The 13,502-nt window shown below is 49.3% G+C and overlaps 4 protein-coding genes across 4 annotated transcripts; 3 read left to right on the forward strand and 1 right to left on the reverse strand.

Moving 5' to 3' along the window:
* Positions 1 to 126: 126 nt before the first annotated feature.
* F5891DRAFT_1202010 (uncharacterized protein) lies at positions 127 to 3,857 on the reverse strand (the record flags this gene model as incomplete). The annotated part of the gene is made up of 7 exons (XM_041368918.1): positions 127 to 387; positions 751 to 1,121; positions 1,181 to 1,745; positions 1,854 to 2,930; positions 2,986 to 3,276; positions 3,326 to 3,722; positions 3,772 to 3,857. 7 exons carry the CDS (start codon positions 3,855 to 3,857, stop codon positions 127 to 129), a joined length of 3,048 nt encoding a protein of 1,015 aa, XP_041216375.1.
* A 124-nt stretch (positions 3,858 to 3,981) lies between these two features.
* On the forward strand, positions 3,982 to 4,972 carry F5891DRAFT_1202011 (uncharacterized protein; the record flags this gene model as incomplete). Its single annotated transcript, XM_041368919.1, has 3 exons — positions 3,982 to 4,171; positions 4,226 to 4,446; positions 4,502 to 4,972. 3 exons carry the CDS (start codon positions 3,982 to 3,984, stop codon positions 4,970 to 4,972), a joined length of 882 nt encoding a protein of 293 aa, XP_041216376.1.
* Positions 4,973 to 5,276: 304 nt separating this feature from the next.
* On the forward strand, positions 5,277 to 6,768 carry F5891DRAFT_1202012 (uncharacterized protein; the record flags this gene model as incomplete). Its single annotated transcript, XM_041368920.1, has 6 exons — positions 5,277 to 5,327; positions 5,381 to 5,746; positions 5,795 to 6,125; positions 6,183 to 6,424; positions 6,482 to 6,661; positions 6,745 to 6,768. The coding sequence occupies 6 exons, from the start codon at positions 5,277 to 5,279 to the stop codon at positions 6,766 to 6,768; spliced, it is 1,194 nt and encodes a 397-aa protein (XP_041216377.1).
* Positions 6,769 to 11,550: 4,782 nt separating this feature from the next.
* Positions 11,551 to 12,383, forward strand: F5891DRAFT_1202016 (uncharacterized protein; the record flags this gene model as incomplete). The annotated part of the gene is made up of 5 exons (XM_041368921.1): positions 11,551 to 11,559; positions 11,622 to 11,699; positions 11,759 to 11,859; positions 11,910 to 12,123; positions 12,183 to 12,383. The coding sequence occupies 5 exons, from the start codon at positions 11,551 to 11,553 to the stop codon at positions 12,381 to 12,383; spliced, it is 603 nt and encodes a 200-aa protein (XP_041216378.1).
* Between the last annotated feature and the right edge of the window lie 1,119 nt (positions 12,384 to 13,502).

A 13,502-nucleotide genomic window follows, 5' to 3' on the forward strand; every position in this document is an offset into this window, starting at 1 on the left:
GTACAAGCGCTCTGAGTCAGCAGTAGAAGGAACGGCTACCTCACAGTATGTGTTGAATCTTGGTCTTGCAAAGTGAGGACTCTGGATGCGCTACCTTTTCATTTCAAGTCGAGCACCAATTGACGGTCAGCATCTCGATTGAGTTCTTTCTTCCTTTGCGTCGTCCTGTTCGTCCTGTTCGTCCTGTTCGTCCTGTTCGTCCTGTTCGTCCTGTTCGTCCTGTTCGTCCTGTTCGTCCTGTTCGTCCTGTTCGTCCTGTTCGTCCTGTTCGTCCTGTTCGTCCTGTTGAGAGCCGATGAAGCCAAGGACGGAAAGACCGAGAGAGGAAGAGCCAAAGGGGAGAATGGCACTGTGAAGATAATTTTCGAGCGGGAGCTTCAGGACACGCTAGACAGGTACGATCTCAGTATTCGGTTCACAAATCTCTCTATTGACAAGTGTTTTTACCTAGACAGGTACGCTACGTTAAACATTAGTGTTCGTACTCAAACGTTACACATCTATGTTTGGACTCGTCTTGAGAGACACTTCAGAGCGATGCTTTTGGGATAGTCCAGGGACACTCTCGTACACCTTCCACACAATACTCTTTTTGGTGTTTATGACTCTCGGAGATGTGGTGCGTGAAAATCTTGCGATTATCAGGCCAAGATCAAAAGATAGATTGTACTAGACTTATGATATGATCAGATTGAGATTGATAACTGCGCTACATGAATATCAAGCTGTCTACTAGTTGTCTGAGATCACCGATAGCGAATGGTACAGCTCTTTGTCTGCGAAATTGTTCAAGAAATAGTCATCAAACACCTCCAGCGAGTTCCCAGAATTCACGTCCTTGCCCAATGGTCCTTGATAGACGGGTATAATTTCCACTGCATGCGTGATGTCTGTGAGAGCGATTATGGACCCGTGTCTGATCACCCTGTCTGACTGCGAAGAGAGTTGAGTATAAGACCGTCTGACCATCCACATGCCCGTAGATGGTTCAGGGCCAGGCACGATGAAGTCAAAGTGTTGAATATATACGAGCACCTGAGACAAACGCTCAGGAAGCTGCGCACGGGAACCTCTGGGGAAGGTTGGTTGGAATATGGCTCGTACTTGAGCAACATAAGACCCTGCAGAGCGATATCAAGTGTCAGGGAGTGTCATCACCAGTCAATTTAGCAATACGCACCATCATTACCACCATCACCCATCTGGTTAAATAACACGGCATCACAGTTCCCTCTAGGAAAATTAGCAGAAGGTGGCTCGGCATGAATTTGCTGACTCGGCATGATTCTGCAAGTGTGAAACGTGGAATATAACTGAATCCGAAATTTGGACCACATATTGAATGATAGTTGGTCAGAGAGTGTACAGCCATTGCGGGTCGCGTAGAGGTGTAAAGTGTGTGCAAAATCAGGGAGATTGTATGATGGCTGCAGCTGAGACACACTGAGACGGCTGCGATCTGCTTTCACGGTGACATTAAAGGCGATACGTGCGTTGTCCGATAAAATACCCTTCAAGAAGTGATTACGAACAGGGCACGGTGCTTGTAGACGTAGCTGGGCGGCTGGGTTTGCATTGGAGACCCAAGCAAGAGTGGGATCCGTCTCTGTGCTAGCGATCTCTTCATCCTCCATGATGACGGCATTGATGAGAGGGTCCTGGCCAGGCATAGATGAGGACGAGGATAGCAGCATATAAAGATCAAACAGCCGGATAGCCTCCTCGCGATCAAGGATGCGAGCGATCTGTGAGACGAAGTCTCACTGACGACTTGTGCGTTCAAATGGGTGTTTGCAGTGCGTTATCAAAAGACGTTCTGAAACATCTGCTGTCCACTGCATGAGTGAACCAACATGGAAGATTGCACGAGTGAAACTTTGCATGAGTTCGAGTTTCGGAATGAAGAAGTCGTCCTTAGCACCACCCTTTCCCTGTCGTGCCTCTGCGTCAAGGATAGCCTGCTTATTATTATGGAAGTCCCGAAGTGCCTGAGCCATGGAAGCGATGCTGGATTCAGTATGAAGGGGATTTTGAGCAAGGTAAATGAAGTCAATCATTGCCTGCACAGCGCGGATGAAGCCAGGACTTGCCACACCCCACAGTGTCGGCACAATTGTGCGTTGAATGTCTCGGTGCTCCCGTCCTGTCATTTGGTTGACATGAGAGACACCCCCAGAGAAATGGCGTATACCAGTGCGCTTGTGGTGACTCTTGAACCGTACATCAAGTTCATGACCCATGATCTGCTTGATCCATTTAAGAACATGGTCGAAAAAGAACTTGTGCAGCGCGTGAAGAATCTCTGGCGTCAGGAATCTTGCAGGATTAGAGTGCCTCCAGTTTCTCCAGTACGGCAAGTGCACCCCACTAAGATGAAGTTTTTTGGCCTCTCTAACGAATACAATGAGATTCCATGGGTCGACATGGTTACAAAGCTGCTGGATAAGCGTGTAGGTATCCGATCCATTCCGTGGAGGATGTGGTGTCTCATTGCCAAACTCTTTGTGGGTCGCTGTGGTGACAGGAGATGAGTTTTTCATAACGCATGCGATCATCAATTGTTCGGGGAGATCAGCAACATGGCTGATAAGAGGGGTGAAACAGTAACGCATTCTGGCTGAGGGATCAACCATATACTCGCCAACACGAGCCACGACCTTCAAATTAGAACAGACAAGATCCATGCACTTATGCCACAGATGCGCACGGAGTAGAGTTTGAAAGTCAGAGTTGACAACGAAAGTGGGTGTTGGCATGAACACAGTACATCGCCACGCATGCGACGTAGCCTTCATGCGGACATCGGCCTGGATATTTCCAATCGTTAGAAATAATGGGTGCATCTCAAGGCCACCCATATGCCTTGTGACTGGAGTTTTGTCAGAGGCAAGGACGATCGGAACGATAGTCGCTCCTTCCGGTAGTTGATCCTATGTGCAAGTGTCAATCGCTCAAGTAAATCTGAACCAAAGCACAACTACTTACTTGAATCTTCCATGCATCATCTGACGTCCAGAATTCTCCAAATTGGTGTTCTTGTCCTTGATAGATATAGTGAGGGTCATAGCACATATGTTTCGCATAAACCGGGTTTGCGAAAAGCTGCTTCGTAACCTCCAACGCGTCCCTCCAAATGAGGTGAATTGCTTGTTCACTTTTGTAGCCCTTGAGCTTAAGTTTCGTGCACTGCCATTTTGGCCCGCGGCCAGGAAGCTGCTGCATATAGAAGAACAACTCGTCTTTCGACTTGAATTGCGGCCGTTCCCTTGTCTGGAACTGAAGTAGAACGTCAATCAAGTATTTACTTGATGATAATTAGACGTACCCAGTCTAACTTGAGAAATTTGTCGATCTGCGTCTGGGAAAGATTTTCGACAAGGAATTTTGCAAGCGACCATTCACCCAGCCCATCAAAAGGGTACCATATGTTAGTCTCTCTGGCTTGCTGAAGAGGGTGGCCTTGCATTTCCTGAAAGATATTTCGTGGAGGCGGTTGATCTGGAAGCAGGTAATGGTAGCCAGAGGTGGGGTGATACTTTGCTGATAAGGATGTCTGCTCTGGTGGTCGCTGTAGAGCCTGTGGTACTGGCAGTAGTGATCCGTTAGTGAGGTTCTCTGGCCAGCATGAGTCTGCACTATTAAGATGCTCTATGACCTCCTCAGATGATTGGTATGGTTTCTTGCAGTTAGGACACAGGGCGACAGCAATGTCAAAGGGTGAACTGGAGAAAGATATCAGTGAGTCGTGTATTACCACATAGTACTACTCACTTTTCAGTAAACTCTCCAAAATCAGAGTCGGCTTCCTCACGCTGAAAACCAGAGTTGTATGGATCGTAGGGCTGAGGATACGCCATAGAGCGACTAGAGGTACTGCCAGCGCAATGCTTTGCACAACACTTGAAAAGCACCAAGTCCTTGAAACTCCGACCGTCAATCGGGCTTGCTGTCCAACATACTGCCAGACTTACAGTATCAGCTATGTATCCTCCACAGTCTCTGGTCTTGAATTCATTGAATGACGAAACCCCACCAACCAGTCCGTTGCATAGCGGAAAGTCTAGTCCAATTCTCCAGAAGGTCGATTATGCCGAAGCTTTCACTCGTGTCTACCATGATAGCCCCCAAAGCTCTTCTCCACCCAGCAGCCTTCATGCCTTGTCGTCCCCAGGTACTCATTATATCGTCTCAAATACCAGAAAATACTCATTTTGAATCTAAGCAGCATCTGTCACTTCCTTTAGGTACCATAACTTCGGACATGGTGATGTCAGTCCACCTACTGCAAAAAGGCGGGGTGGAATGTGTCATTCAAAACAGATTTCACTGTCCAGCTACCACCCTTATGTCCGGAAAACCCCCCCCACTCCGCAGGCTGAGCGCAAGATGACTAGGGTAATGGGCAGATTGACTGGCAATGTTGATTCAGACCTTGACGATGATGCGGTATGTTACTATATCTTACGTTCTGAATTCAAGTGAAATGTCATCATGTCTCTAGACTTGCAAAATATTCTCTCAGGGCTTGCAGCGGTTGTCGTCTGAAGGTATTCGCCGTGTTGCTTATTACAAGGAAGCAGAGCTCGAGCACCACCGGCATCTTTCAATGGCTTTGGCCTGGGAGGCAGAGAAACTCTCAAGGCTCAGACATTTTATCAATTTTGAACAACAGGAGCGGGAGGAACAAACCACTCGGGCATTTGAGGAGGCAGCGCTCTTTGCAAGTATGGTGACTGATCGTGATGCAGAGCGTGCCTCTCAGGATCTGGAGTCCATCACTTCAATCCAACAGGAAGAGGCGACAAGGGTCAAGCAGTTGAATGATGAGCTCGATGAGCTCGATATATTCCTTCCTTCGGATGTTCCAGCTTCAGACCTCAACACTGCTGACACACACTCCATCGGAGGTCCTTGCGATTTTGCATTTGTCGGAGATTGCCACGAGGATGAGCTGGCATCAGGACCGAAGTGAATCAGAGTGGAGGTCTATTTTTATTAACCAATATGAAGGTGAGCTTCGTTCTTTTATATGGCAGTCACGCACTTATTTATTGGTAAAGTGTAGCGTGCAAGATGTGATTGGATATTGCAAGGTGGTATTTAAGCAAACTTGTTTTCCTACGTTTGTCCATTTAGCGTGTTGACATCCTTATTTGTAGTTTGTATAACTACAATTACCATTGAATGTAGCACGTTGTGAACCTTTTTTTTGCCTTACGAAGATGTTCTTACACACACTGATTATCGATTGATCGTTGTACCTGCACTTGACCGTGATGTCTGCAAGCCAAAACGTGCCCCCTAGAGCTCATCGAAGAGTTGTGCGGGTGAGTACCCTGGAATGTCTCTGTTACTAGTAGTGTACTGACTTATATAACAGGATGTTCCCATTGTTCGACAACCAGGACTTAACGTCGCAGGTCAGTCGTTGGCAAACCAGCTTGGCTGTGCATCGGAGATACCAGAGTCGATGAACACACCTGAACTACCCCCTCGCATCTATCCTCCCCCCACTTTCTCGAATGATAACTACACCTCTATTCCGCCCAATTTCCAGGGCAACATCCCTTTACCAAGGGCATCCTGTTTTACTGGGATGGCCCCCCACGCTGCGGGGCCTGATCGGGTTCAACGGTCATTTGCACCTGCAGGTGACGTTGCATCTCGATATCGTATGGTATACACATACTTGCCTCTTCGTGGTGCGGAAAAATCTCGTCAAGAATATACCGATGGTGTTGTTTTTGTAAGTCTTGTTTTATATAAGTCTGGATTGTAGTTAATCATATATTAGAGAGACGAGACTATGGGAGTACAAAAGTCTACCACACGACGATACAAGCTTCCACCTGTTAGACCCCCAAGGGAGTCGCTCGTGTCAGATCCAGAGCCGACGCCACTTGCTACCACCGCTCCCCCCTCTGCATCATTGACTGTCGCAAGAGCTACACATGCTACTGTGGGACCTTTGGTCAACGAAAAGGACTCAAAAACCGTTATGAAGGATGCTAAGAACCACGTAGTTGTAGAAACACTGAATAAGTGTGCTTTCCACGATTCATCTAGTCGAACGACTGTCGTAGGACGTGCACTTACTGATGCGTGTTCGCTCATTATCACCAAAGGTGAGTTCTTCGTGCTACAACTAGGGTACTATCAGGTGCTAACGGGATAACTATTAGATAGCTTGAGAAAACTTTGGGTTGACGAAAATCTATCTGCACTATACAAGACCGTCATTACGCCGATGTCTACAATACTCAATCGCTTCAAGCAATCTGCACAAGACCTCGTTGAAATTCTATACAGCCTCCAACTATCGATTTGGACCGACTTGACGGCCCAGATTAACCACACTAAATCAACTGTCGCATTTCTGATTCGCGATGACAGTCTCAATTATATATTTGGCGATTCAGTTATGGTATGTAGTACTATTTTGCGAGTGCCATTGTTTGGAGGATGACAAGCTCATTGATAGCTAGACGACGGTCGAAACTTTCGCTTCCCATTTGAACACAACGCAATTATTCAAATTGCATTGCGTGCTGCTTTTCGCGATGGCTATGATAGATTCATTGATTCGGACAGCAGTCTCGACAATATCATGGCATTGTCTGCGACGGCTGCATGCTGCAGCCTGCACGAGTTCTCGACCGGCGTGTTCAAACAAATTGACTTCAGTTACGCTACTTTTAACAGAATGTATGAGAGACTGATGAATTTCATTCGTGATAACATTAGGACCTCTCCAATGTTGCTATCTAGGTGGAAATCATTATACCAACTTCTTCATAGTAGATCTCGTTGATGCAGTTGTAGATTATCGCGGTTGTATTAACAAGTTATCTTTGCCACTTCAGTTTATCAGCCAGATATGGTGTGTTATATTGGTTTTCAGTATCTCCACCAATTGCCTGAGTTCGCTACTGAAGTCGTAAGCGTTCGTAAGTGTTCGTAACGCGCGTAAGTTAAGCATTCATTTCAGTCGTTTTGCAGATGCACTAGAACACTCACATCTCAGTATTCGGTTCACGAATCTGAGATGCTTCAACGACGACTGGCTGCTTTTATATGGTGAGTGCGCCAGCAGGTCTTTTTTTGATGAAAACTTATACTAAGCGAACGAAAAGATTGCCGACGTTGACACGTCGTCGACATTCTCCATTTGGTGGCGCTCACACCTCAAGTCCCTTCATCCTTCGGCCGTAGTGCCATTCTCCCCTTCGGCTCTTCCTCTCTCGGTCTTTCTGTCCTCGGCTTCATCGGCTCTCAACACTCCCCCTCGAGCGCTATCCAAACGCATCATCCCTCTCAATCTCTGGAGTCTGGGTCGCGGCAGGGCCTTGGTGAACGCATCAGCCACGTTGTCCTCGGTGGGGCAATAGAATAGCTTGAAGACGCCACTCTTGACGTGCCCTCGAACGAAGTGATAGCGTAAGTCTATATGTTTCGTCCTGGACTGGAACTTCCCGTTTGATGCTAACGCAATAGCTGCCTGATTATTGCAGTGTATGGGGATTGGGAGGTTCGGGGCATTGTAGAGTTCGGTGACGAGGAGCTGTAGGAAGAGGAGTTCGCGCACCACACTGGTAAGCGCGATATATTCAGCTTCGGCCGTCGACAATGCTATTAACGGTTGCTTCCTCGCACTCCAGGCAATGGGTGCGCCGTTGTGCATCACGACGTATCCCGACATCGAGTGCCGGTGTGGCTGGGACGCCCAATCTGCGTCAACGAAAGCTTCCAGGCCAGCGTCTGTTACGCCCAAAGTGAGTTCCATGTCGTCAGTCGCCTTCAAGTAACGCAGGGCCCATTTCGCAGCTTCCCAATGGGCTCTGCCGGGGTTCCTCATGAACTGCAACAACATCGCGACTGTGAAGGCGATGTCCGGGCGGGTACTGGTGGCCGCATACATCAAGGACCCAATGGCCCTTTGATAAGGTACGTCGCGCATGTCTTGTAGCTCGGCGTGGGTCGTGGGGGATTGGTCTACTGATAGGGTCGTTGTAGATTCCATTGGAGTCTGTACATTCTTGGCGTTGCCCAGCCGAAAACGTTCGATGATGGTCGTGATGTACGCTTTCTGGGACAGCGTGATGGTACATGCCCTTCTATCCCTCGTCACCTTCAGTCCCAACAGCCACTTTAGCTCTCCCAGATCACTTATCTTGAAGTGTCATTGGAGCTGGGACTTGAAGTGTTGGATGTGGGCGACATCGTTCGCCGTTACGGCCATGTCGTCCACGGACACTGTGATGACCATGTGCTCGTTGGAGGTACGTTTATAGTACACGGCCTGATCTACCTTGGACCGGCTGAATCCCAACGCTAGGAACATGCCCGATAGCTCTTCGGCCCACTCGAATCCTGCCTGTTTCAGGCTAGGCAAACTCCTCCTCAGCCTCAACACCTTGCCATGCTGGTCCTCCTTCAAGTAGCCGGGCGGGGCGCGCATGTATATTTCCTCCTGGATGCTGGCGTACAGGTAAGCACTTTTTATATCTACCTGGTGTATCTCCCAGTTTTGCTGAGCCGCCATTGCTAGGACCATGCAGATCGTTATCATGCTGGCTGTGGGGGCAAAAGTGTCGAAGTAGTTGACGCCGAGCTTCTGCCTCTGCCTGTTTGCCACGAGTCGGGCGTGCAACTTCAGCTTCTCGCCGTCTGGTCCGCGTTTAGTGGCCAGGACGTAATGGCACGGTATAATGTTGGCGCCTCGAGGTGGGTGCACTATCTCCCACATACCCAGCTTCTCCAACTGACTTATCTCATAGTCCACCGCCTCCTGCCATTCAATGGTGTCTGGACCATTTAGGGCCTGCTGTAGGGTGGGTTCTGGCTCTACTGTGGCCAAGGCAAGGTGAAGATAATTTTCTTCATCCATTAGGTCCACCTCTGACGCCTCCAACAGATTCTCCATCGTTAGGGCAGTCGTCTGGCCCTCGTTTAGGGTCACATAGTAGCCGGGGGGTGGTCTTGCCCTTGTGGACCTCATTGGAGGAGTAGATGGTTGAGGTTGTTGAGGAGTAGATGGTTGAGGGTGCTGAGGAGTAGATGGTTGAGGTTGCTGAGGAGTAGATGGTTGAGGTTGCTGTGGCATGGTGGTGGGCTGGACACTATTAGGTGAGTTATTATTACCGTTGCCGCTGTTATGTTCATTAACAGCAGTAGACTCCCCCTCGTCCAGCACACCATCGGCTGCCAGGATCGGCTTGAAGGTGACATTCCTTTCGACCGTGACTCGACGTTTCCCGGGCCAGTAAACCCGGTATCCCTTACTCTCAGCGTCTACCCCCACGAAGACTGCTTCTTCTGCCCTCGCCTCCAGCTTACCGGCCTCCAGCGCATGGACGAAGACCGTCGCCCCAAATTCATGGGCACGCGACAAGTCCGGCTTGGACTTGCGCACCATCTCATAGGGTGTGCTACCTGGGATGGCTCTTGAAGGCAGGCGGTTCTTGAGCCATGTGGCATAACTAACTGCCTCTGCCCACAGGTATTTCAGCATATCCTTGCCCAGGAGCATCGCTCTTGCGAGCTCTACCAGGGTGCGGTTGAGTCGTTCGGCGACACCATTCTGTTGGGGTGAGTCATGCACTGTTAGCTGCTGTTCGATGCCTTGCTGACGCAGGTATTGGTCGAACTCGGCGCTCAGATACTCCCCTCCTCTGTCCGAACGGACTTTACGCACACGGACACCCGGCGACTGATGCGCCACCCATGCCTCATATGACTTGAACGCGGTAAGTGCATCACTCTTTTGTTTGAGGAACTCCAGTCGAGTTTGTCGGCTGAAGTCATCCATAAAGCTGACATAGTACTTGCAGCCTCCCAAACTTGTCGTCTGGGCCGGTCCCCAGAGGTCCGTATGGACTAATTTGCCATAGGTGAGTGCACGCGTTTTCGTCTCCTTGGGAAAGGATTGTTGTGCTGACTTAGCCTTCACACAGGTATCGCAAAATTCTGCCGTCGTCTGCGGGTCGAATTTGACTCCCACCACCATACCCTTTCTGACGGCGTCCGCCAATGCGTTTTGGCCAACATGGCCCAGCCTCCGGTGAAGTTGCCCAAGGGTAGGTTTCTCTTTTGCTACGTTGGCGTGGTGACCTTGACGTGCTTTCCTCCCAACACTATACAGCCCTTCCACTTGCGGGATCTCCATGATGATGTCCCTTCGGGGTGCATGCGAGAGTATCTTGCACATTTTGCCTTCGAAAAGGACAGCCAGGCCCGCGGATGCGATACGATTGGTGGATATTAGTGTGAACGCCATGCCGGGGGCATATAGGGTATCCTTCAAGGTCACACTGGTTTTCTTCGACCCCAATGGTAAGTCAATTTTCACATCCCCGCGACCTGTAGTGCTGACAGTTGAACCGTTTGCAGTATACACCTTTTGCGGGGCTATCTCAACAAAGGTCTGGAATTTTGTCCTGTCCGGACAAAAATGGGACGTCGCGCCGGAGTCAACTATAGCTCCACGGCGCGCAGCAGGTAAGTCCATCGCTTCGGCAATGCTCGCAAGGCCTGACGTCGCAAATGCATAGTTGTCCTGGGCCTCGGAGTCTTTCGCCACGTTGGCAGTCTGCTTCTGGGTGCGTCCCCCTCTTCTTGCCTTTTGTTTCGGACCTTGACCCTCCTTCCCTCCCCCTTTCCTCCAGCACTCACTCTTGTAGTGGCCCTTACGGTCACAATTTTGGCAGAGAGCATCTGGGTTGTAATGGGGGGCAGCACCATCTGCGCTTTTGGACTTGGCGTCCGTGGCGCTGTCACAACCCCTTAAACGAATTAACGCAGGGCAGAGACTAGGACTCAAACAACAAGATAATCACAAAGAGGATAAGGCAGCAGGTACGTCTTGGATTGCTCACTTGGAGATACAAGAGGTTTGAACTAAAGAACTACTGACTACGACAAGCTACCTATATACACATATTGAAACTGAGATCGAAACTGAGTATGAACTAACTAACCAATCAGAATAATTAAAGGTATTGTACGATTCTATATATAACTATGATGTCATAACATGTGCCGCAGCCGCAGTAAGACTCTGGAACATTCCAAGAGTGTCGCGAGGCATGACATCAATATCTTCGGCATTGTCCGATAGATCACGTGACTCTGGTATTTCTACAATAGACGCAATAATAGGAACTTCTTCAATAGTAAACACATTCTTAGGAACAGGCGCTGTAACTGGGCGCTTAAAAGACTTAGAATTTAGGAACGAATAATGGTTTGTATTTGGAACTCGTGACAGGCGTGCACCGAAAGGGCCGAGTTGGCGCCTCGTTTGGTAGGGCGTCTGTCGGTGAGTATAGTGCCTCCGAAGTCCAGTCCCGAACCTAGGTTCGAACTCGAACCTTTGCAGACTGGACCATTGGTTCAGTCACAGGTCCGGTATTTCTGCTGGACCGAACCCCCTAATAGGTCCGAGGTCCGGTATTTTCCTGGAGCACGTGAACTGGTCCAGACGCGTCCGGACCGGTTTGAACCTGATGTATTTTTATCCAACTTAGATTCTCAAACCAGCAACGAAGCCTCATGTTTTTGGTAAGGTTTTCTGTTTAAGCATTGTGCTTGCCCATCGCTTTACTGTCTTCCCCCCCTTCTAGCCTACTTGCAGTAACTACATTGCCCTCATCCGTGTTCTTCTCTTGGTCTCTTCAGCAATGCGACTTATCAAGGTGCCAGTACGTTCACAACACGTTCACTGTTTGTCGTTGCTAACTTCTAATGCCATTTATTTCAGGACATACTGTCCGCACTTTTGATTCACCACACTGCTGTTCTGGCATTTGTTCACACTCCGGCGTTTTCTGGTGCGGAATGTTCGTGTATCAGGGCTTTATGGTGCGCAATCATTTTGAATTTAGTTACAATATACTTACTTGTTGTATAAGTTGGCCATTTTCACTCCCTGCTACCGCTACTGCTGCCACCATGTCCTCCGCACGTCGTGTTGATGGTTCGCTGAAAGATGCTAGCGAGATTGATTGGTACAATGATGCCGATGATGACACTCCGATGCTTCCTCCCCCTCCCCCTCCTGCGCACAATGGCACTCTCAGCTCTTTCATACGTCATTCGGGTCGTGCTGTCAAGCCTACAGAGAAGGTCCATGAGACTGCCAGCAGCAATTCTCCCGCATCGCGAAGGATTACCTTGCCATCCAGGGATCCGCAGTTGCGTCCGAGCGTGCATTTTCAAGCGGTGGCATTACTGGGACCGCACGTCGCAGCTGTTTGCAGCCAGCAACATTCGAGGCTCTCCAGTTGCTCAAGAGCGCATACCGTCAAGGCCACATTTCTGCAACATCCCAGGCTGAGTTTGCTGCTCCTTACGACAACGCAGTTATCGTCAAGAAAGAGTTTTAGTAGTTATTCATACTAGCAGGTTTTGTTCTCATTTTTTGTCAATTTTAATTTTTTTTGCAATTTAAACAATGGTTCGAGAGTTCGAACGTGTTCTGAACCTGAACTGAACCCTTCCGAATGCATTCGAAGGCATCTGGTCCAAGGTTTGGCCACCATGCCTGAACCTGACCAATGGTCAAGTTCAGGGTTCGCAGACATAGGGCCATGAACCTGACCGAACCAGACTTCAGAGGCACTAGGTGAGTAGGCGATGCTCATATTCTTCGCTGATGACATTGACAAGCTCGTAGGTACTTAGGGCTTTCTGCGTTATCTTGGCTGCTGCGTTGATGGACGAGAGGATGGGGCGGTAGGACTCTGGGAGGGACCCCAATATTATGGCGTAGAAGTCCTTCTCGTCGATTGATGCACCCATCCCTGCGAGCGACTCCTGGATGCACAGCATCTCGCTGAAATGTGCTCGAACGTCTCCGTTCTCGTCGCAACGCGTCTCCTGAAGTCTACGACGTAAGTCTATTTGCACGAGCTCTGTTTTACCCTCGTGTATCTGACACACTTCCTTCCAGACATCGGATGTGGCCTCGAGCTTTTGGACGCGCAGGAGTAGGCGATCTGTTATGGTACTGAAGACTTGCTGTTTCACCAGCGAGTTTCGCTGATAGTACTCATCCAGCTTCTTATCTAGGTCGTCAATCTCGGTCTGAGTGGGAACGGTCCCGTCTTTCTTCGTTACAGCCCTAGTCTTGGGATCGACTAGGAACGGTATAGGTCGTACTGCCCGGCCGTCCACATAATGCATCAAACCTCTTGCTCCGATGGCCGTTAAGGTACGTTCTTTGTATGTTATCCAATTTGTGCCGTCTTCGGCTAACTTGGGAACATTGAACAGGCTCAAACTCGTAGCGGGGAGCGTGGTGTCCATTGCCGGGTAGTGTTGTTCCGGCCCGGCTTGGCTCGAAAGCCGTGGCTTTGGCCTGGCCTTGCAAGGCTCTGGCCTGTAGAATATTCAGGCCAGGCCAAAGCCATGATTGACGGCTGGCTTCGGCCTGGCTTCGGCTCGAGCCATGGCCTGAGTACATGAAATGTGAAATATTGGTGCAAGAAATATACTACAAACAT

Source organism: Suillus fuscotomentosus (genome assembly GCF_016647785.1).
Source record: "Suillus fuscotomentosus strain FC203 chromosome Unknown F5891scaffold_346, whole genome shotgun sequence".
Lineage (NCBI taxonomy): Eukaryota > Fungi > Basidiomycota > Agaricomycetes > Boletales > Suillaceae > Suillus > Suillus fuscotomentosus.